Raw genomic sequence first — 25,411 nt, 5'->3', positions numbered from 1 at the left:
ACGCATCTCAAGTTTCAGACTAAAAAGCAAATATTACTAATGGAAATGAAAACAGAATAGCCCAAGGACAAAGACATTTGACCTGCATGCGGCACAGTCCTCTCTACACATGACTTCTAAACTGTCCTGATCAAAATGACAATATGTGAGAAAGATTGATGCTCCCTGCAGAGGAAACGGAGAGATCTTCACTGGATTCAGTGTCACAAACACTGCACACAAGGCATTGTTCTCATCAGGTTGATCTGCTATGAGAGCCCTTATGGACTACCTTGTTTTCTACCAACCGGTCTGAACTTGTTTTTAGCACAGCAGTGTAAAGAGAGCCTTTTGTGAGGGCCACAAAAACAAATGAGAACCTGCACGATGAACCAACATCCTTTAGTATTGAGTTGCATTTTGTTTTCCTTTATAAAGGAAAGCTATGATCTTAAAGGAGACGTTCCCTATGTCCCTTTTCCTACAGTAGGCCAACCACAGAAGTGGGTCAGTTATATATATATATATATTTTTGTCATTTTAAACAGTTTTATTTTATTTTATTTACTTAATTTAATTTACTATATAGGCCTCGTTATAGTTACTATACTTTATATATATATATATATATATATATATATATATATATATATATATATATATGTATATATTAGGGGTGTAACGGTTCACAAAATTCACGGTTCGGTTCGATACGATACACTGATGTCACGGTTCGGTTCGGTTCGGTTCGATACGTTTTAGATACAGCAAAATGTAAAAACATCTCAACTTTTCAGAATGCCGCAAGCGCACCGCGGGTCATGTGACAAGAACCAACCAATCAGCTTCATCCTTTCCCGTAACAACGTTGAGAGCTCAGCCAAGATGAAGGAACAGCTGATCATAGTTGTATATGGATTGCAATTTTGAAATAAATTCAGTAGCTGAGCTACTGCAAGCGATTTTTAGAGCTGCAAATCCATTTATCCTTCGCTGAAATTTCCGCGTCTCATGGAGAGAGCACGTCATTGTTGCTTAGCAAAGACAGACGCCTCATGAGCGCTTCTGCCCGAGCGCTTTGGAAAGGAGGAGAAAGACGCGCTTAGCGTTTTCCATGCGTTTTTAGGAGCGATATGTGAACGGCCCCTAAGGCGCTCGCTCACTCAGCACGCGCTGAAGGCTCGTTGCAAAATGTCTAATGCATTTAACAGACCAGAAATATAAGATCCTAAAATAACCAACAGGTCTGGTGTTTGGGTTGGATTCCCTGTAAGCTATAGTGTCTAAATGCTGCAGGGATAGTTTGCTGCGTGCATGTTTCTCCTTTTTTTCGTCTTTTCCCAGATAGTACTGACGCATATATCCCAGATATTCCCGCTGTTTTTTTTTTGTTTTTTTTTTTTTTTATTCCCGCTGGTGTACCCTGTCATGTTGCAGATGCGACATACCGTTGTTTTTTTATCCACCACTCTCTTGCCATCACCATTATAGCTTAAAGGGAATCCAAAGTGCACCCAAACACCAGACCTGTTGGTTATTGGGGGATCTTCTCATTTCTAGTCTGTTAAACGCATTGGCTATTTTGCAACGAGCCTTCAGCGCGTACTGAGTGAGCGAGCGCCTGCTGAGTAGCCTAACATAAACATATAAGATGGTGTTTTTTTCTTCTTCGGGAGTGTCAGGGGCGTTGCCTGTTACGTTGTTTGGGTTATTGGGCTACCTTGTTGAACGCATATCATTATATTTCTTTCTCTCTCTTTTTTTTTTTTTTTTCAAATATAATTAATTACTCCAACGAACCGTTCGGTATACATAATGCGTACCGCGTACCGAACCGAAAGCGTCGTACCGAACGGTTCAATACGAATACGCGTATCGTTACACCCCTAATATATATATATATATATATAGATAGATAGATAGATAGATAGACAGACAGACAGACAGACAGACACACACACACACACACACACACACACACACACACACAATTTTCTTAAATAGGCTATATGCTTGTGTGTGTATTTATATATACATTATAAATACAAGCACATATATTTCGTAAACAAAAATTTATTTTGGATGCTATTATTCGTTTGACAGCACTAGCTAAATAATTACATAAATTATAAATAAAATGGACAACAATGGCAAGAAAGCAGACTAAAACCTTATCAATAGCATTTCCAGAAATAATAATAAATAAATAAATATTTGTACCTTTTTTTATTTTTTTTTTATTAATAGTTAAACAAACAAGTGAGTCTATTTCATAAAAAAATGTGACAGAGTAAGAGATCCCAAAAACCTTGAATGGAAGATATGGATACAAAATATATTAATAATAATAATAATGATTAATTACAATAATTATTAATAATAATAAATACAGAAATCAAGGGCATATTCCATTGACTTGTTGAGTATCTGTTAAATGTGAGGATCGGGCAGCAGCAGTGGTTTGACTGAACTCACGGGATCGGTGTTGACTGGAGTTCAGACCCAGCCTGTGATGACGTCACGGGAGGAAGTGGAACATGGATCCTGCAGCCCAAGGCTCAGAGAACAGCCCATAGAGTCTGTGCACTCCGGAGCTGGACACCGTCACGCGTTTCTCCACGGGTCGAGCTTTGGGGCTCTGGGTTACACTCTCCGCCTGGGTCTTTGGAAAAGCGTCCGGAGCAGTAACAAAGTGAAAAGCAACTTCACGCATTCAGTTTCTCAAGAATGGTTTTATTGTTGGGCACGCGGATATATATCGTGTTTAATTAGCTCTTGCATGGAATCGTAGAAGAACTACAATCTCGAAACTCTTTTGGAACCCACATGTGCAATGATAAGAGTGCAGGAGAAAAGTTCTGCGATCAGATTTCAGTGAGTCTGTTATCTCGGGATGGTTGCAGCTGTCGCTCGGCGGAGGAGCGAGGTCTCCACTTCGACTGGAAACAAAGAAAATGTAACGATTTAAAGTAGCGCTCCTTCGCGTAAAACAGAGGGAACTTGCGGAAAATCAACCGGAAAGGGCTCGTGGAGGTGTAAAAACGAATACTATGGGAAACAAAAGCGGATATTCAACCGCTTCTTTGAGGATTGCTTAATGTGCAGAGCACAAACCATGATACATTGATTTATCGAAGTGTTGCGTCGAGTCAGTATTATGACCATGACTTAAAAACAGCGCTGACCCGCGTCTCTGCTTGATGGCTTTTGACGAATATTCGTCGTGTTTAGATATAAACCACAAAAGGCTTTCCGGGCTATTTATATGCTAATATAACCCCCTCTTCCTGTGTGAATCTCAGCGGAGGCAGGAGTCATGTCGCTGGGCGCTGCTTGCGTCCTTTTCCTGGCTTTCGTGCCGCTCAGGAGCGCGAGCTCTGCGGGATCCACTGAATGTAAATCATATGATGAACGCTCCAGAAGTTTGGGGAAAAGCTCTCCGTCTGGGGCCACGCTGGACAGAAAAGTGGTCTGCAGTAACATGGAGCTCCATCAGGTGCCTTCACCCGAATCATTCCCCAACAGAACAGTCTCACTGTAAGTCAACACTACTTTAGAGTGCATTAACCCTTTTAACATGGTCATGTATCTCAGAAATGCCCTTTACCAGTCATCACAGGGGTCACTCCTGCGATGTGTTGCCTTCTGGTCCTTCTGAAAAAACGTCTGAAACACAAGCAGTAGTTTGTAAGTCTTTTGTCTGAGTTTTTAAGTCAAACAGATCAAACTAAGTGCCTTAAGTTGCGTTTTTTGCACACACAACCAGTTATATGGGCCAATCTCTCGAAATTGAGATTTAAGAAATCATCTGAAAGCTAGAAAAGAGGCTTTGCATTGATGTATGGTCTGTTAGGACAGGACAAGATATAAATATAAAAAAATCGAGAATCTGAGGGTGCAAAAAAATAATAATCAAAAATCAAAATATTGAGAAATAAAAATCACCTTTTAAAGTTTTCCAAATGAAATTCTTAGCAGTGCATTTTAATATTGAAAAATTGAAGTTTAAGTATATTTACAGTAGAAAATTTACTGTATTTCATGGAACTTAATCATTACTTATTCATCTTGATCTTGTCAGATAACTTTGATAGAAAGGTATGTAACAGAACATGGTCAGGTCAAAGTGTCAGATCAAATGGTTTGTATCAGTTTTACTGGTAGTCCACTGTATGAAGTGTTTCTGGGTGTAATATGTCACAGTTTACTTTAATGTGCCATCTTCACTTACATAGTAAATACAAATCAATGATATCTGTTGTCTGAATAATTTTTTTGTTTGACTACACGTTATAAACCTAAATGTAAAAGCAATTATAACTTTTTATGAAGGACATATGCTATTTATATTTTTTTGTAAATTGAAACTTTGATTTTTATTAATGAACTGTGATTAAAACATTACAGAGTGGATACAGTCAGGCTGGTTTTAATAACAGAGCATGGCTAATTAGCGATGAACACTTATAGCATTTTAATTGGTCATTTTGACTTAATTTTGGGTCACTTATTTGTCATTTTAACAGGCCAGACTAGCAACAATCTGAAGTTTATCAAATCAAGGCTTAAAAACTGTTCAAAGATGCTTGTGTATATGGTTGAGCGTCTTCGCTGTACACTAGTTTCTTTACACATCAGTCGTGAGTTATCTTTTATCTGCCTTTTGAAAATAAAATGTGCAATTCGGTCGTGTTTGTGGTCGCCCCCCCCCCCCCCTCTCCCTCCCAAAAAAAAGTTGTGGTTTCCTGTATCCCATTAATCAATTCATACACATTATCCTATCTACATTGTGAAATCAAATTTTTGTTTGCTCAAAATACAGCCTGTTAAGGCCAATGTGTGTCTTGTTTGGAAGCCATAATGTCTACAAATCTTTTGCAATTGTTGTTTTGCATGGCTATACTTTAGATATAAGCAAACTAGTATGATCTTTTCCTGTTATTGGGCTACTCAAAAATATTTGGTAACGTTACACACTGAAGTTTAAACTGTATTGACGTTTTCCACTGGTTTAGCGTTCCCCTGTGCTCTGTCAGTGGCTGGTGGTGCAGCCTTGTGGGTTTAAATGAAAAGCAGCCCACACATGACGGTGTCTTTCAGAGATGGATATCAAGCATGTCTGAAAGCCTGAATGGTGCTTTCGTCTGTCTTCATATGGCTGAGTTTGCAGAGGGACGAAGAACACATGTTAAAGCTAAGACTTTGACCGGGGGGAAGTACGCTGATAGCACGCCTCGATTTAGGAGTGTGTGAATTCATTTCTGATTTAACAAGGCAAAACTGAAATTTTCATTTAAGCAAAAAAAGTAAATTTAGGTAATTGGGTGATTTAGCTGTTCTCTTCACTGTTAGTTGATGAACCAGTCCTAACAAAGTTCCTCAGGAGTAATCCAACTCTTAGCCAAAAAATGTTGCTTTTCTAGCATAATTTTTGGTCACAGTGTAGAGCGTCCACACTGCTAACATGTTTTTTTCCTGTTGAAATGGATGCTGAAACGCGCCATTGAAGAATCCCAAATTAAACATCAGTGTTTTAGCCCTCCAAAACAATTCCTGCTCCAACTGATATTTGTTTTAGGAGCCCTAGATTGATGCTCTGTTTCTCAGCGTTACACTATGGTGAAGCTTTGTGAGCTGGTCCCATTCAATGAGAATGCTAATTAAAATTCAGCAGAGTCGAGTTCTCGGTTCTCAGGCCCTGTACAGGAAGTCTCCGCATTACAACAGCCAAACTTAAACATCTCTCATGGTGTCTCAGTTGCTTGGTTTGGCACATGAATGAATGCCACATTTGAGCTATTTACAGACAGGATGAGGGTGTTTATGTCTTGCAAACTAAGCAGGTTATGACCGAATGTGGTGTTTCCAGGCAATAGTTATCCATGAGATACTTCTTTTGACCTTCTTTGACCCAGACAATCAATTACTTTTCTAAACCTGGTGTGCGAAATCCTTTCCTTCTCATGCGTATGTGGGGTTAGCAGTTTTGTTGTGCCACTCTTTTAATGGCTTCAAAAAGTCCTCCTCCTACATTTTTACTTGTTCAGTAATCTTTAATACTAAGATGGACTTCACAATATGGAAGAACAGCTCTGTTGCTTCTTCAGTGCAGCGTTTATGCTTGGATATGGAGTTTGAGAGTTTATGCTGTGCTCCTTCTTAAATAGATCTTGTAAATGGCTTTAGGAAAGTTACTAAATCTCCACCCGGCGGTGACATTGTTTCTTAGCGCTTGGGATCAGTTTATAGCAGTTTCTGTTGTAAACGGATCGTGTGTGTAATGTGTGTGCAGCTGTCTTTTATGTGAGTCAGTCGGAGAGCGAGTGTTGAAAGCTACACCTGGAGAGATCTTTCCTCCCCAAAGCACACCTGGTGACTGCAGCGTGAGATTTCAGAAAAGCGTTGAAATGTTCCTTAATAGTTTTTTGATTGCCTTGGACTTTCATGGTTGCAAGTCGGCTTAAAATGCTATTTGGCAGCAATAGTGAACACAACGTCCATGGGTCAAGTAACAAAGAATGAAATACTTTCTTCCATTGCTTAATCTGCTGAGAGAACAATAAGCCATTAAGCCAACCTTTAAATGTAATTATTTGCGTTTTATGAGACTGAGAAATAATCTGTCTGCAGTTTGTTTTGGCCGGCTGCAGAGCATGTTTCCAAATATTATATCGGCTGTTTCAATGTAGTCCAAGTTTTTGGTTTGTTTAGGAAGATCTGGACTTGGTCCAATTTAGAATTTATGTAACCGTTTTGTGCTCTTTGCTTTCCATAAGCATTATTTGTTTGGTCGCTACATATTTGCAGAAAATCAAGATAAGGCTGTATCTACACCATCTGTCTCCAGTTTAGGAGACCTGTTGGTGCCTAGCCAGATGCTCATTTGAATGCTAATTGATTGAATGTCCTGTCCCAGACAAGTGGTCATCAGGTCTATTCCTCATTCTTGCCCACCAGACACATAAACATATGTCTTATTGGTAGATTATGTACATTTATGATGTATTCAAAATAATTCTGTTGGCTGCATAAAGTATAGCAGCATTCTGGATTGTGTACTCATTTTAATTTGATTCAAATAAGTAAAGTTTCTTTCTGAAACTATGATCAAATTTTGTAGGTTTCTTTGAATAGATTCTGCATTGTTCTTGCTTTTATTAAATGAATCCTGTGATTTATTAAATGTCACATTTGATTCAGAAAGCCACTCGTTCAGTGTGTTGGTTCGGGTACTCAGTCAAATCTTGTAGAAGCTGTTAAACTTGTCCTGGGGAGCTTGTGTCAGTAATTCTCCAGGGCTCGTACTGTAATCATGAGGGAGAGGGGAATGGCTCCTTAATATCAGTATCACGCTCACAGATCAGAGTCACAAGGCATGTTTATCCATACAAACCTCAGAATCTTCTCAGGCTTTTTTCTTTCTCCTTTTGACAAGGAATAGGCTTGGGAAGCTGCAATTTAAGTCACCCAGAGTGAAACACAAATAAAAAACAAAAATGCAATTGTAATTGCAGACAGGTAAGAACCATTAAATATGTATGTAATCTGGCTTCAGTTTAAATGAACATGAATGATAATCTCTTTCTATAGTGTGCTCTACATGTTATTCTGTTGCATAAAGGTCAAGCTTTAAATTTGTTAGTTTTGGCTCTGTATCTATTTTATTTTGGCCTATTGCAGAGCATATCTCCAAATATTAGACTGGCTATGTTTTAATGTGAACCAAGATTTTGATTTGGTTAGGATGCATAAAGCCTCGTCCCTGTTTATTAAAACCTAAAACATAATAAGTGAATCGAGACTAAATACATATATTTAATTAATACAAATAAAGTTTGTGACTTGATTGCATTCATTAAGAGCTTATTAGATTGTGAAAAGTGAATGATCAATACTGGAAACTGTAGTGGAGGATACATCTGGCTCCTATTGGTTGAAACCTAACCGGCCTCGATGACATCAGCCAAAAAGGAAAGATGTTTTGGAGGTGGAGCAAGTGATTTGAATTTGATTTTTTATTAATTCTTGAATGACACACTGAATCTTGCACAATAAGTCCAGGAATGTGTATTAAGAGAGTAAACGGTGTCAGTTTTGATTTCTTGTTGACTTTTACATTGAGTGAATGCGTCCTTTCAGTCCTGCTGGGACACACTCTTTCTTAATGCGCTGCACATCTGGAGCTTGGAAATCAGTTCAAGTGAGGAGAGGATAGGAACTGTTTGTGTTCTTAAAGCCAGAAAAATATGTAGGCTGTCTCAGTAGACCAAGCTTGTAATAAAGTCATCCTTCGGCACCCCGTAATAATAACAGCCTGGCCGGGACCTGTGGATAAGAGTTTGTGAGCGTGAGAGACCGCATCCGGTACGACTGTCCCTAAAGCAGCCAGCCACAAACAGTTGTGGTGTTTCCTCTGGAATGAACATCACTGTTTACTGCTGAATTACACAAAATGGAGGAGACATGCGGAAAAATGTTTCCCCCATGTTTTGGCTTCGGAAAGCAGAAACAAACATGATTCAGCGATGTACTGGATGTATGATGTTAGCTGGTTTTCTTTTGACTGTCTCAGACAAACTAACTTCTAAAATCGGTAACAATTTACAATAAGTTCTCATTTGTTAACATTGGTTATTGCCTTTACTAACAATGAGCAATGTATTGTAACCAGGGTTATTATAAAAAGAAAGTTACTTAAAATAATACACACACAAACAGAAGAGGATTGGGGCCAAGCAAAAAACAAAAACAAAACAAAAAAAACATCCAAAGATAAAATGTTAAATTTAAAAAAAAAAAAAAAAAGTCAAAATAAAATTGAGAATAAACTCATTTAATTAAGAGAAAAAGTGAAAAAAAAAAAAAACTTGACATTTTGAGGAAAAAAGTTAAATTCCAAGAAACGGAAATTTTAAATTGAGCAAAAGTCAAAATACAATGTTAAGAATAAACTCATTAAATTATGAGTAAAAAGTAATTAAATTGCATAATCTAATTAAAATGCGGAGAATAAATGGGTTGATTTAATCTGGTTGGAGAGTGTCAAACAGCGTCTATATTAGTTTATATTAGTTTATAATTACTCATATTTATAAAAAACTATAATAGTATCTGAATGATACTAGAATAACACTGATTGTTCATGTTGGCTCATGCTGCATAAACTAATGATCCAATTTTTGATCTGAAAAAAAAAAAAAATTAAATAAATGCTGAGATAAACAGTAGCTAAGATTAATGAATGCTGTAGAAGTTTTGTTCATTATAAGTTAACATTATTGAATGTAGTTAACTAGTGTTAACAAATGACAGCTTAATTGGTAACCTCTTGCTACAAAAGTTGCTAAAATTAGCTAATATTAGTTTAGGGACCAATATTAACTAGTTGCTTTTTAGCATACATATTACTATAATATTGGCTTTTTATTAGTACATATATAAAGCACATATAAATGCCTTATTCTGCATGCACATATTTTAGATCCCCCTAAACTTAACAATTGCCTTACTAAATATTAATAAACAGTAAATTAGGAGTTTATTGAGACAAAATTCATACTTTGGTTAGTTAATAATAGTAACAATTGGACCTGAAATTAGAAACTTTTGTTTCATTTTTTTCAAGTTAAATGCAGAGCATTATGTATCTATCGCACGTGTTTTTTTTCTTTTATGTGATTTGTAAGGCTGTGTTAGCATTGTAACGGTTTATAGCAAAATTTTCTGCTGTTTCCTTGAGCAGCCACTAAAGCACCAATTAGCCGTCATCTGTGTGCAAAATTGAAGCAAGGCAACATCCGATTTGTTCCAGGCCTTTACTGTTGGACTGAATCAGACATGCTCAAATAGGATACATGAGTTTAATCAATCCATGTTTTACAGTTGAAGTTCAGTATTTTTGTTTGTCTGGGATCACATGATTTTTCATATCAATCTGTTTTGTTTTCTCCACAGGATTTTGAGTAACAATAAAATCCAGGAACTTCTGAATGGCTCTTTCATTGGTTTGTCTTCACTGGAACGACTGTAAGTTTAATTTGTGCTACTTTTCTCTTAGTTTATTTATTAAATTCTCTATTTTAGAACATTTAATCTTATACACTGTTAATAGATTGTGATTAAGAACATTTCTGAGTGGTTACATCAACTTTATCTAAAGACTACTTCCAGACCTATTTTTCCCTTATAAAAAAAAAAAGTACACTTTATCATACTTTTAAAAAGAGGACTTGTGATGGACATAATATACTTTTATGCCAGCCTTTTATGCCTTTTTTATATTATTCTTTTTTCAACTTTTGCTATTGTATAATGTCACAGTTTGATCATAAAAAGGTCTGCAAGATAAAAAAGCTCAATGTCCACTCTACACGGAAATATTACTTGTATTATTATTCAAAGAATATGCTTAAATCTGAAATGAATGTAATGATTTCAAATGTTCACGTTAATTGCGGTTTAAATGAAAATGTTTTTTTTTTTTTTTATATTAAATGCAATTAGTGTTTTTGACACTCGAGTACATCTTAATATCTGATTTTATAATGAAGCAGAGTGCATAATTACATTTGTTAAATTAAAATACACTTGAATGTCATTTATATTAACATATATTTGTAGTTACACATTTGTGATTAGGTTGCAATTTACTGCATTTAAAATGTATTAACCTTTTTGAAAATTATAATCAAGTCCTTTACATGTGCTTTAGGATGTTCAATCATCACATCAAAATAAGTGTACCACTTTAAATCACGATAATAGATTTATTAAATTTGTACTTTAAAGTAACAAAAAATTCTTAAAGTGCACCTCTTTCCCACAAGGGTTTGAGAATCAAATGCTGATGTGAAAAAGTAACGCCTTTGATTATTTGTCTTGGTGTTGTGGTGGATTATTTAAATATATTATGATTGCAACTCAAAGCAATTAATTAATAATAATTATATAGTTTCGTTTAGTCACTTTTGGCATTCTGAGTTGTTTAGAAATGTTTATTGGTGTGGACATTCGGTCTTCCTGCTCTTAGACCAACTGTTTTTTGGGGACGGTTCAAAGCCGACTGTTCCTCCATCTGAAGTGGACAAGGTGCTAATGTTGTCCAGCAGAAAGTGAGGTCCCGGGGAAGGCTGTTGGTGACCTCGAGGAGGTGATGCTGAGGGGGCTGGTCAAGTGAAAGTTGATTATAGCTGTTGGGTTCAGGGAGCACAATTGTCTGATCTTGGCATTGGTTTGCCTCTCTGCTCTGTAAGAGATTCAGAGTCACTCACTGTAGCAGCGCTGGTCAAATGCTGGAGCTAAATTTAGAGGCTGTGCATTGAAATGCTGTATGTAGTGTTGCTGTTTAGGTGCACTTCCCCTTATACTGTTTGCTTGACTATACATGACCCAGATTTACAATGAACAGCAGCCGCTGACCAATAGATGTGTTCACAGAACCGGTTTCTTTCAAAGAAGAGCAGAATAAAGGCAATGACACAAAAGGCTCATTCTAGAAGTTTCTTTATTTAAAGAAAGCATTGATTTATTTGTGCTTGCTCCATTTGAGACTTATTTATGGATCGGGAAACATGGAAATGCTTTACTTAAGTGATCTGTGAGGAATTATTTTATTAAGGATGTATTTTCCATGTGCTTACTCCAGGTCTGGTTAAGGTATTTCAGGGCAGTTTGTAAACTTATACATTTCATCATTTGGGTTCCTGGTATTTCTAGAGGGAAAGTGGCTTATTGGAGTCTGTTATAATAAGTTTTTCAAATGTTTTTGAAAACCAAGGCTACATCTGCTTCAATATTATCAGTTTAAAATACATGTTTTCTGTCGGAATATATTTTAATGTAAATTATTCCTTTGATGTGTAATATGCTCAAGTGCATACTGAATGGGCAACTAACCCTAACCAGTTTGTATGTAGTTAACTAATATTACTCAATACTTCAATGTATATCTACACTGTAACAAGGACACCTTCAAATAAAGTGTACCAAATCTAAAATCTTTTCTAACATTATAAGTGTTTTTTTTTTTCTTTCAATCAATTTAATGCATCCTTGCTGAAAAATAAAACAACAACTGCTATTTATTAAAGGTATACTCCACCCCAAAATTAAAATTTGTTGTTATTCACTTACCCCCATGTCGTTTCAAACCCGTAAAAGCTTTGTTCGTCTTCAGACACAATTTAAGATATTTTGGATGAAAACCGGGAGGCTTATGACTGTCCCATTGACTGCCAAGTAAGTTACACTGTCAAGGTTCAGAAAAGTATGAAAAGCATCGTCAGAATAGTCCATCTGCCATCAGTGGTTCCACCGTAATGTTATGAAGCGATGTGATGGCTCGTTATGTATCCTGAAACGTGTTTTTAATTTGGCCTTTGCATTATCTTGCATTGCTAACACGTCTTCACTAGTGATCGACCGATGTATCTGTTTACCGATATTTTTCCCGATATTTAAGCATTTTTCCATAATCGGGTATCGGTTTTGTAATATCGGATTCGCCGATTTACGGCGCCATCTTGTGGCCGTTTTGAGATTTCCGCCATTGCACCCCGGGCGTCTGAGGGGATCAGTCAACAACAACTCAGTGCACAGGTAAAGTATATGTTCTACTTGGTTTGCTTTAATTAATCAACTTTATTTAACATAACAGACATGCACAAATGAGATCTGAGACATAAATTCCTGATATAGTTAATTTATGCAGCTTGTTTCTAAACAATTGAGACGAACTCATTGAGTCACGTAGTGTTCGTCATGTCCTGCCCCAATAAAGACGTATCTTTACATGAATTAAATAAAACAGACATGAATGAGTGCATGTTGAAAATAAAAGCGTTGAATTTAATTCTCTATCTGTTGTATTTGCTCTCCATTAGTCTAGAAGAGAAAGTTCGTTCATATTAGCAACTGACGGATGATCTGGAGGCTTAAGCACGGCCACTGAATTAAACTTTTGACAAGATTATCTTGTTTAAACACCCTAGATTATATTTTCATTTACTACATAACAATTATTTATCTAATACACATATAAATATAGCCTACCGCTTTGTGGAAATTAATTATTTATTATCTCCATGCGCGATCGCGGTTGATTAAGTTATAGTCAAACAGCACTTTGTCAGTTGGCATTTCATGATTAAACATTAGATTAAATTTAGATCATAAAATGCCAACTGACAAGTGCTGTTTAACTTTATATAGTCTCGGGAAAAAAAGTTCGTTCATATTGCTCAGCACCTGACTGGGTTGATGATCAGGAAGCCTCAAGCAATGCCACTGAATGAAACTTTTGACAAGATTATCTTGTTTAAACACACTAGATTTTATTATCATTTACTACATAACAATTATTTCGCTAATACACATATACATATACCGCTTTGTGGAAATTAATTATTTATTATCTCCATGTGCGATCGCGGTTGATTAAATTATAGTCAAACAGCACTTTGTCAGTTGGCATTTCATGATCTAACGTTAGATTGAATCTAGATCATAAAATGCCAACTGACAAGTGCTGTTTAATTTTATATAGTCTCGGGATAAAAGTTTGTTCATATTTCTCAGCACCTGACTGGGTTGATGATCAGGAAGCCTCATGCACGGCCACTGCATGAAATTTTTGAAGGAAGCAGGCTTACAGGGCAGAATGCTGAAAGACTCTGTTTTCTACACTAAAACCTAGTTCTGCTTAACTGGGAGTATTAAGTTACACTACTAAATAGCTATGCACTCCTAAATAGCCCTCCCGCCCCCACCAATATGTTAGAATCATTTTTGTGCTTTATTTTTTTACCCGTTTTTATTTTTTTACCTCATCAAAGCTTTTATTTTAAAACAAAGACACTTAGTAACAGTGCACTTAAATTTTTTGGACTCAGACCCCTCTATTTATTTGTGTATAAATATAAAGTTTTTTGTATGCAAGGAGGGAGTGATTGTTATAAATAAAATGTTTTTTTTTTTTTCAGCTCATTTGTGTTGTAATAATTGTCAGAAACAGAAGTATAACAGTAAATAAATATCGGTTCTGCATATCGGTTATCGGGTACATAAACATGCAAATAATCGGTATCGGTATCGGTTATAAAAAATCAATATCGGTCGATCACTAGTCTTCACTACAGTCATGCTTATGGTTGCCAGATGTGAAGAGCTTTAAGCCTCAAAACTGAGTTATTCTCCTTTAAGGATACACTTTCTGCCCAAAAGTTTTATTTAATTTGTGCAATCTGGCAACCCTGTGCATGCTCACTGATGGCGGCACAAGCGCTGATGATGTTGAGTGATCTCTCCACAGCAATATTCTGCTTACATGAAAGTCTCATATAGATGAGACAATGTGTGTTCTTTTCACAAGCCATTTGTACTGTTTGTATTACCAAATGTGCCGTGATCAAACTCTCACTGAGTTTCAATAATGGATTTATTGTGTTTGAAGAATAAATGTGCTTTTCCTACCTGTGACAATACGATGGAGAAAAATGTACATAAATTGGTATTGTTTTCACCAATTTTCATGTTGAAAATGGCATGGCAATGTTAGTTTTCAGTATTTATTAATGATCTTTGAGCAAATTTACTGTGCAATCTGATTGGCTTTTTCCAATTTGCGAACAAATTGTCACAGAAAATGTAATGTGAATACAGATGACAAAAACACTAACCAAAACAAAACAAAAGTTTTGTATTATCATAGTTGGTTAAATGAAGTCAGTGTATAGTCAGTGGGGGTTGTTTAAAGGACACATGAAATATTATCAGTGCATTTCCCTGCTGGAAAAAAAAAAATCTAAATAAATAAAAAAAACCCCGCTAAAACTGATATTAGTTGGTCATCCAGCCTGGTCTTGCTGGTCAAAGCTGGTCAGAAGGCTGGTTTAAGAGGGGTTTTGACCAATTCCTTAACTGGACAGGCTGGGAGACCAGCTGGAACAACCAGCTAAGTTTAGGCTGGTTTTAGCAGGGTTTTTTTTTTTCAGCAGGATAGAATAATCATTTATAATAACTGTGATTTTATAATTGTAATTAGGGCTGGGATAAACGATTGTTTTTTAAACGATTAATCTAGCGATTATTTTTTTCGATGCATCGATTAATCTAACGATTAATTTTTTCAGACAGATTCGATTTCGATCATCTCCCCATTAATTGACTACTAACAATTTATACATGTTGATTTACATATCTGAATGAAAAAAACATGAATTCCTTAACATTGCAATATATGTTTATTGCTCTTAAAATTACAAAATAAAAGACTGACTAAGAATGCATTACTTTGCACTTGTATAGAGATAGCATTCAATAAAACCTTGAAGCCTTGAAAACACATAGCTTACTGAAACAAGCTTACTGAACACATAGGGCCTAGCTTACTGAAAAAAAGTTCTTCTTTCAGATGAAAATAACAACAACTTGATGTCTAGCATTCAATAAAAAAGGTCACCCAAAATACTTGTTTAGAGCAATTGAAAGAATACAGTAACCAATGTAAACTTGAGGGCTTTAAGCTAATACAGAGAGTGCTTTTCCAAAAAAAAAAAAAAAAATGTGAAGACTGTTAGTGCGCGAACGCGCGTGAAACTTTGGTGTTTCGCCCTTTTTCTATCGTGTTTAATGATTTTGATTAATATGCGCGAAGGAGAGAGAGAGAGCAAGAAGCGCTCGTGTTGTTTGAAGACTGTGAGTGCGCGCAGCCGGGGCTCTCTCTCGTACACGCCCTGTCAGGCCCAGCAGTCATTCTATTCTACATCACTCACCGATCAAAGCTTTTACAGGTTTGGAACAACATGGGGGTAAGTGAATAACGACAACATTTTCATTTTGGGGTGGAGTAACCCTTTAATACATTCATATTTCTATACTTTTAAAATAGATTTAAAATTTAATTTTCCAAAATGGAAGTTTGAGCAATTTTACACAATTTTATTATAGATTAATTCATAAATTTGTCTTTTCCTTTATCATTAACTCCTCATGTCCCCCTGGACAATTTCACAAGCATCACAGGCATCTAAGCACTTCACTTTCCACCTTGTGAAACCAGATTTGTACACATGTCATGGCTCCACCAAATGAAGAGGTCTTACAGCTTGGCCCTCATCTCAGTTTCCTGGGCTGAGTGAGATCTGGGAATCATCTCCGGCAACAAAGAAACAGATGGACTGTCGACTTGTGTTCTGCTTGAATGCAAAAGTAATTGATGTCGGTTACGGTTGTGATTGTTCAGGAACCCTGCGTTCCAGCAGCCTGTAGACCTTGTCGTCTTGAGAGATGCGTGAGGAACTGAGAGCTTCCAACTGGAGCGTTTCATCCAGTTGCAAAGCGTCATGTTGATTCAAGACTCAATCTGTGCATCATTCTGTTTATAATGTAAGGGGGATTCTTCCCTCTTCTTATGTTTGGAGAATGATACAGTTCAGTGGAAAAAGAGCTGAAGCCTTTTCTTTAGAACACGTTGGAAGTGTAAACATCTTTGATCTTCACACGCTTTGAAAGCCTGAGGAATTCATCTTCCGCTCTCTTGACAGCTCGGCGGGTTTCTGCGTCTGGGCTTTCACGGCACAGTTACCTTCCAGTGCTTTTCCCTCTGTGTCCTCTCTGGCTTTCTGTTTTAACACTTCTCTCTCGCTCCGATCCTTTCTGCCCAGAGCACAGCGCTGCTTTTGTCATTCTAATGAATGACGCTGAAGCCAGAGATGTCAGCGGTCTGATTCACACATTATTCTCTGGTTCTTTGTCTCTGTGACAGTGTGTTGGAGTGTGTGTGTATGTGTGTGTGTGTGTGCGCACTCTTAGAGACTGAAAAATTGGTGAAAGCCTTTATTTTTCACCTAACACCTAACACCCTATGAAAGGCCTGCCTTATTAAAGGTATAAGCAGTTAAAGGTAAAGTCCATCTAAAAATGAAACATTTTAAATGTTGCTTTAAACCTGAATGACTGACTTCTGTGGAAGTTGTTTATGTACTGAAACTGTATGGGGCTTTCAAGATCCAAAATAACCAAAAAGCATCATGAAAATGTTGTTCATACAACTTGTGCCCTTTATTTTAAGTCGTTTGAAGTCCTGTAAGAACAGACTTCTTATTGTGGCTCTGAATAGTTAGTTTTCAGTAAGAACCTTTCAGTGAATCAGTTAATTCAGTTTTTCTTTTAAGAAAAGTAATGCAACCAAAACGTTGAAGATCCAAAAATATCATGAAGGCATCATAAAACGAATCTATGTGACATGAAGAGACATGATCACGCTTTATGATGTAAAAATTTTATGTAGGTTTTATTTGGTGATATATCTTGACTTTTCAGAGCTTGTACATAGATCACATCAAATATGGTTAACGCAGAAACTCAAAACTCTTGTGCATCAGAATAAATCTCAGAATCGTACACATCGCGCATATTTGAGCTTCCATGTTTACCATATTTGATGTGACATTTATGTTTCAGTCATTATTGATACGTGAATAAAAGCCTAAATAATGGCTGTTCATCGTAAGCAATTACATCTCTTCCAAAAAAAATAAATTATTTGTATTGATTTTACGATTACCGTTTTGGATGCATTAACTTTAAATGGAGGGAACGAAACCTCTCAGATTTCACTAAATATATCTCAGTTAATATCTTAAAAATAAATGATGACAGAATTATAAATATGGGGTTGAACTATCCTTTTAACAGCTCACTGGAGATTGGTGGTGAATATCTAAAATGTTGGTCCATTCGTCACACAGAGCCATCATGTGATTTTTCGAAGACTCGTGTGAACTGCTTTTATGGCGAATGATTTATTAGGATGACTTATTTCTTTTATGCTTCAATATTGTTTCAGGTAATGGCGAGGAGCCAGCATATTAGTGTTGAAATTTGACTACACATAAATTTTGAAAATGTCATCTTTTTTTCAAAGCCTGTTTTAATGTATTGTGGGAAGCTGCTGAGGAGTGTTTAGACTGAGTGTACTGTTTCCCCCTTCTCTCCCCTCGCTCCTTGACCCTTGTGCAAAGTTTATGAGCAGTGCTACTGGGAAGTGTGTTTGCCTTTCCACTCCAGAGAACTGCCCACTGTGGCCTACATCTCCAGCAGATCTTCTCTGTGTAAATGTCTTTTCCCACAGAAAGAAACGGCTTTTCCATATCCCTGTTTGCTTGACGTGAAAACTTTGAGTATCAGTTTCAGAAAATATTTCTTAATGAAGAGTGTCGTGTCATACCTGACTTAAGGATTCTGTTGTCATTTACTCACTATGTGCTTCCAAACCTGTTTGACTTTCTTTCTTTTTTTGTAACCACATATGGGTTTAGAATGATATCAGAATGAGTAAATAATGACATTTATAAATTAATTAGAACTATTACTTTAACGCAATGACTATTAAACAAAAAATGTAAAATAGTAAGCAGGAATGTTTCTCTAAATGGAAAATGTAAATGCATTCTTAATATTGTGTTAATGGTAATAGTGTTAATTGGTGATACCAAGCTACCATGAAAGAATACCATGGTATTACTCTGGTACATGTAAAAAAAAAAAAAAAAAAAGACCATTCTAGTTCTATTTTTTTTTTTTTTTATTAAAAGCACTTTGTGATTAAACCCGTTTTTAAAGACAGTGAACCTTGTTGTTGATGTACTTTTTGCTGTCAATGGGAAAAATTAAATAGATGCATATGCTTAGATTCATCACATTTTTTATATGATATTACCATTACCACTTTGTGGTCAGGAAAAAAGTCTATGCTCACCATGGCTGCATCTATTTTGCTCAAAAATAATGTAATATTTTTACAATAGTTTTCTATTGGAATATATTGTAAAATGTAATTTATTCCTGTGATCAAATCAGAGTTTTCAACATCATTTCTCCAGTCTTTAGTGTCACATGATCTTCAGAAATCAATCTAATGTGCTGATTTGCTGCTAAAGAGACATTTCTGATTATTACCAATATTGAAAACCATTGTGGTGCTTCACATTTTTATAAAACCCTGGCATGTTTTTAAATGTTACTGTTCTTAGAGAACTCCTAATTTCACCTTAAGTCTCTCTTCTCTCTCGTCGTATTGTGTGCTCCTCCATTCCACCCTTAAACCACAAATGGTGCGACTTCAAAGAGTCTTGCATGTTTAGTCCGCCTTTGACGCAGAAACTCTGTGATGATGTTTTGAACTAGCGCAGGTGTGGGCTTTGGGTATCAGTGACCGGAGCCTTTGAACTTATCTGCCTTTCCTCTTATATCGGATTCTGGGATTGTTGAAAGCTCATTTGTTTTACGCTCAGTCAGTGTTGGTCAGTCAGTTTCTGCTGTATAACAGTGTCCCATTATATCTCAGTGCCATATTACAGTAGTCATAGGTAGATTACAGTATGCCATTTCCTATCATTGGTGTATAATAATGTGCAGTGCATCAGGATGTTATTGAATCACCTAAATTGATTCATTTTGCTGATTGAGTTACTGCGATAGAAGAGCTTCCAGTCCACATGTTACGTTACACTGCTAAACGAGAGTGATTTATTAAGGGCTGTGCATTTGCTTATGGCTGTTAGCTACAGCACGTCACCGCATCAAAAGGTTTGAGTGTTATACCCACTGGCATGTTTTCTGAGTTTTGAATAACCTGATATTATAGGGCTGGGTTGGCTCAGTTTGGCTCATGTTTAAAATAAACCAAAGGCCATTTTTATAAGTGTTTGATAACGTTAAGTCTAAAACTTCTTTTTTTTCTTCACAGGGACATAAAGAACAACATAATCACAAATATTGAACCAGGAGCTTTTTATGGACTTTTTGCCCTCAAAAGACTGTAAGTATTATTCTGTCTCGCTTCTGTGTTAAAGGTGCTGTAGGGAACTTTTGTAAATATATATTTTTTACATATTTGTTAAACCTGTCATTATGTCCTGACCGTAGAATATGAGACAGATAATCTGAGAAAAAAATCAAGCTCCTCTGGCTCCTCCCAGTGTCCTATTGCCATTTGCAGAAACTCCATCGCTCCTGGTAAAAAACAACCAATCAGAGCTGCGGTCCGTAACTTTGTTTGTGTTCAAAATGCAGAAAAATGTATATAATAAGCGAGTACACCATGAATCAATTTTCCAAACCGTGTTTTTAGCTTGTCCTGAATCACTAGGGTGCACCTATAATAAGTGTTTATATTCAGACTATTTTAGATTGCTTCGGGGATACCGCGGCGGAGTAACCCAGTACCTTTGTGATTCTTCATAGACATAAACAGAGAGAAGTAGATCCGGCTACGATGTTCTTCCGCAAGACGCAAGCAGTTCTGTTTATTAACCGCTAGAGCGTCAAAAGTTCCCTACCGCAGCTTTAAATGTGTCGTTGACACCAGAGTTACTATAGTAGACTAAAGGTATGTTTACATGACAGTGATTGTACATAAACAGAAAATATTATTATCTTTTGTGTTTTTGAAATCTTGAAAACTTTTTCAGAGTCCAGATGATAGGTTTTTTTTTTTTTTTTTTTTTTTTTTTTTACTTGCACTTTGAAGTAGTGGTCGACCGATATATCGCCAAGGCCAATATATCACCCGATATTTGGCTTTTATTTAAAATCGGCCAATATATTTTTCTGCTTGGCTGATGTGTTTCGAGGCAGGACTTTTATTTTGACGGTGCTGAGAGCAGCAGTGCCTGAGTGCACACAGTGCTCTCACTCTCTCTCTTGTTCGTCGTTGTCGTTAACAGTTCTGTCTAAAACGAATAGAAGTCTAATAATCAGAAAGAATGGTTAAATAAGGAATAAATGTATACAGAAAGTATTATAATGATTGCTTTTATATTATTATATTACTATTAGTAATAGAAAGGCAAACATTATAGTACTTTCTCGTATTTATATAATTTAAACATATCTTTGAAGGACTAATGAACATTTAATTTCACAAACCTTGCAAACTTAGTCGAATCCAGCTGTGAGATCTTGTGAAGTTTGTATCCAGAATGAGCATGTGTTCTCTGCGTCACGGTCGGTCCATGTGAATTGAACGCTCTAAACAGAGTATGTGAGGTACAGATGAAGTAGCACTGTAAGATTACATTTGTTTGAATGCATTATTGCGAAAACGATTGCGTGTGAATGTTGTATTAAATATTTATTTATTTATGAAAAATACTGTCATCTAAATGTTTTTATTCATTGTCAAATGATTAAACATTTCTTAAAATATGAATAATAATAATAATAAAAACAAATCTGCTTTATATCGGTTATCAGCCCCCTGCTTTCCAAGATATCGGCATCGGCTGTCAAAAAACACTTTACCGGTTATTCAGAAGTTTGCTTTTTTTAAGCCCCCCAAAACAGTGTTGTGGAAACAGCCCCTAAAACTAAAACCATAAAAAAAAAATTATTACTTTCAATTTAAAAACTTTAACTGAGATGAAATCTTAAACTTATTTTATTTCAGCTCATTGCCAAGGCAACATTTATTTTTGTTTAAATTCATGCACTAAAATAACTCTGAAATACTGAAATACTGCATACAAGTAATAAAATGCTGTAACAATTAAAAAAAAGTTTATAGACAAATAAAAAATAATAATAAAATGATCTAATAAAAATTCATTTAGTCATAAGGAATATATTCATCTATCTAATAATATAACTATATAAATAAATTATAAAAATGTGTGTGTGTGTGTGTATGTGTGTATATATATATATATATATATATATATATATATATATATATATATATATATATATATATATATATATATAAAGATCTCTGTAGTACTGAAATAGCACTGGTTGACACCTCTGTTGCGGAATGCTCTGATTCGAGTAAAAACAGCTTCACGGTTGGGTGTGTGCAGCCACAGAAATAAGACTTCATCTTTCTGCAGTTCTTCACTCCAGATGGACGATGTCCAGACAGCACTGTGCACAGCTTGACTGATGCTATCGACTTTAACATGCCAGTGCTTCTCTCTCTCTCTGTGTGTGTGTGTGTGAGAGAGAGAGAGAACTATTGAGAGTTGGAGAAAGAAAGGAGAGTTTGTTCGGTGTTTTGAGCATATGTGCCGAGCGGTCGGTTATATACGTTCTCCTGCGAGAGTTGGCGTGTAATATGACTCACTCCTTGCCAATATAAACTGCTCTTTGGCTGACTAAATGGAGAAGTATGCAGCTCCGCTCTCAAAGAATTGCTGTCATCCAAGACTTTTGAGAGAGTCCATAAGATGAAGTTTCACAGTTTCATAGTCCACGTTACTTTGTTAAACTGTCCAGAACTTTAAAAGAATTGCTGATGCTAATTACCAAATGCATTAGCTTAAGATAATTGTGTGAGAGATGATAATATCTTAATGTGTTATCTAAAATAAAATAAAAAACGGATTTTATTTTAATATATTAAAAAAAAAGAAATATTCATGTGATGAAAAGCTGAATTTTCACCATCATTGCTCCAGTCTTCAGTGTCACATAAACCTTTAGAACTCATCAATACTACTAGTAATGATGCAGAAAATTCAGCTTTGCATCAATGGGATTACATTTTCAAATGTTACAATAGAAAATATATTTTTAATAATAATAATAATTATAAATATTTTTTATAGTTTTACTGTATTTTTGTTGAAATAAATGGAGCCTTGGTGAGCAGAAGGGACTTAATAATGAAAAAAATAATGTTTCGTATGGCGTTTATAAACAGTATGCAAGGATACCAGGAAGTAACGTCAAATTTCAGATTAATGTGGTACCAAGTTTTGTGTGCATCACCCACAGGAATTGCATTAGTACAATTACACAACAAATAATATTTTAGACAATGAAGAATAACTATTCATCCAAGGGCTTCATCCACACTGCGAGCTTTGCATTCCTGCTGCTGTTAAGCCCTCTGGTATGATAGTCACTTCCATTTCCATTGTGAGTCACATGAGTCAAATACAGGAGCGTACAAAGACTGTGTATTACGCTAAAACCACAATATGGGGCTTGCCATTAAATTCAAATTTTAGACCGTTCATGCTGTTTGTCTCGTACGGATTGGACTGATTAATTCATGCTAAGATGTATCCTAGTTTTTCTTCTTTTGTTGTCATTCTTTAATCATTTCTATGCACTTCACTATGCTTTTGAATGTTAGTGAAGCTTGTTATAAATCAAAGTGCTGTATTTCGTCTCATGTCTCATGCTTGTATGTCTGAAACATGTGGCTTGACATGAAAGCGAGCGATTAAATGGGGTTTAGAGACCTTTGCCAAAAACATGCTGTGTCCTGTATGAAGACTGGAACGACTGCAGGATTGACAGGAATAATTATGTTTTGTCTGGGATGCAATGGTTGCTTGGCTGTCAGTTTAGAAAAAATATAGGCAGGATGAGATCATTTCCTATTGGCTGTTTGGTGAAGTGTCTCATGATATTTTATAAGGGATGTTTTGCTTAATAAAGGCAGTTATACATGGATGTATGGATGCTGTTGCACTCCATCAAGACCGATTTAAATGTATAGTTTATTGTCATAATGGATTTAAATAAGTCTGAAATAAAATCTAACTAATCGATGAAATAGTTTTACTTTAACCCTCAATCAGAATTTCAAATGTTGCCTTAAAATAAATCTGAAGTACTAAAATTACTGAAAGTAAAGCTGAAATAAATATAAATTAAACCTAGAAATAAAAAATTGCTAATGAAAATTGCAAAAGCATGTAAAAAAAAAAAAAAAAGAACAAAAAAAAAATGCTGAAAATATACAAATAAAAGCTAATTAAAATATTTTTAAATACTGAATATAAATAACACTAAAGTAATGCTGTTCAAGACCAGAATGTTATTAGTTTTGGTGCTCAGCGGTTAAAATAATTATTGTTATAATAATGTTGGATTATAATAATCGATTTGATAAATCTGTCATTTAATTTCTTCCTGAGGCGATAAAGCTTTATTTGTATTTTATTAACGCAATTCGGACTTTTTTCTCGCAATTGCGAATTTTACAGTCAAATTACATGAAAATATCTGAATTGTACATATTTGTCACACAATTCTGAAAAAATAATAATTGTGAGTGAAAAAGTCGCAAGTACCTTTTTAAATTTTTTATTCAGTTGCAGAAATAGACTTCCTTGGTATTTCGATAGGAAGAGTATTAAAATATTTCATCATGTTGCAAATTGCATGTGTTTAGCTTTTTCCGTTCACAGTTTTCTGAAATGCTTTATATTTGGACAAATCCAGGTAAGAAATGTTGGATAATAGTTCATGCCTGTATGAGTTTACACAACGCTTTCTCTTATCTCTTGTACCTTGCAGAGACTTGTCCAAAAACCAGATCGGTTGCCTCCATGTGGACGTCTTTAAAGGCCTGACCAACCTGGTTAAACTGTAAGTTGTGTTTTTGTCTCTACATGAACTTGAAATGGAAAATTTGTCGAAATACCACTTTTTCATCATAGAGAAATAAATGCATGCATAATAAGCCACATTCATAACAACTAAGTCACATGCTTTTAGTGTAAAATTAATCTGACTATGCACATTTCACCCATTTTAAAGTAAAACACCATGCATCTTATAATGCGTTGCAAATTATACTCATCAGTCCGTCCGTCCGTCTGTTTATCTGCAGATATTCAAATTAGATTGTGATGATGAGAACACAAGTCATTGGTGTTTGGCTGAGATTCATTAGCCTGATTACCCTTCACAGAAAGCTAAAGCTGGTAACAGGTGTTGTTAGATGAGCGTGTGAACGCAGCCGTCCCGTGAGCGTCGTCTTCACCTGCTGAAGGTGAAGAGTACAGCCGATCCAGTCATTTCAATTAAGACAGCAGCTGAAACTCAACAGATTGCGCCCCAAACAGATGTGATGTCAAGGGTATACAGGACAAATTGAAAACATAAACCGTTTGTAATGAGGCTTTTTAGTTTAATATGTTAATGGATCCCACTTGAATAAATGGGACCAGAATTACAGGCCTAAGTTTTTTTTTTTTTTTTTTCAGCAAATATGAGAGTGGTTATGAAAGTTGTCCACAAAACATTAAAATAATTTTGCGCAGTTTTCACAGATGTCCAGAGCAGTGTGTAATATTTCATAATAATAGTAGTAGTAGTAATCCATTTAATTTATCAGCACTAACTCAAAGACACATTAAACAATATAAAAACTAGACTTTGTAAATGAAGTTGTAAATGAAACAAAGCAGGTTTAATTTAGTACCACAAAGATACATAGAGATTATAGTTTTATTAATTTATTTTTATATATATTCTGTTTTTAAGTTAACTTTTTAGTACATTTGTTTGTATTTTTTAAGTGCATTGTTTTATAGTTTTTGATTACATTTTTAATTCAGCGCAAGTTTTTTTAAAATGTTTTTAGTATTTTTTGTATTTTATTGTAGTGCATCAAAAAAGACTAAATCAAGTTGAG

General features: G+C 35.6%; 1 protein-coding gene across 1 annotated transcript in view; it reads left to right on the top strand.

Moving 5' to 3' along the window:
* Positions 1 to 2,437: 2,437 nt before the first annotated feature.
* The window catches only part of adgra3 (adhesion G protein-coupled receptor A3), a 46,422-nt gene continuing 23,448 nt past the window's right edge, over positions 2,438 to 25,411 (top strand). The window contains exons 1-4 of the mRNA XM_052561674.1: positions 2,438 to 3,516; positions 9,934 to 10,005; positions 19,727 to 19,798; positions 24,289 to 24,360. Coding sequence (XP_052417634.1) covers positions 3,296 to 3,516; positions 9,934 to 10,005; positions 19,727 to 19,798; positions 24,289 to 24,360 — 437 coding nt within the window. The 5' untranslated portion in view covers positions 2,438 to 3,295. The remainder of the gene's footprint in view (positions 3,517 to 9,933; positions 10,006 to 19,726; positions 19,799 to 24,288; positions 24,361 to 25,411) is intronic.

This window comes from Carassius gibelio, chromosome B7, assembly GCF_023724105.1.
Source record: "Carassius gibelio isolate Cgi1373 ecotype wild population from Czech Republic chromosome B7, carGib1.2-hapl.c, whole genome shotgun sequence".
Classification (NCBI taxonomy): Eukaryota; Metazoa; Chordata; class Actinopteri; order Cypriniformes; family Cyprinidae; genus Carassius; species Carassius gibelio.
This window is presented reverse-complemented; position numbering and strand designations above follow the sequence as displayed.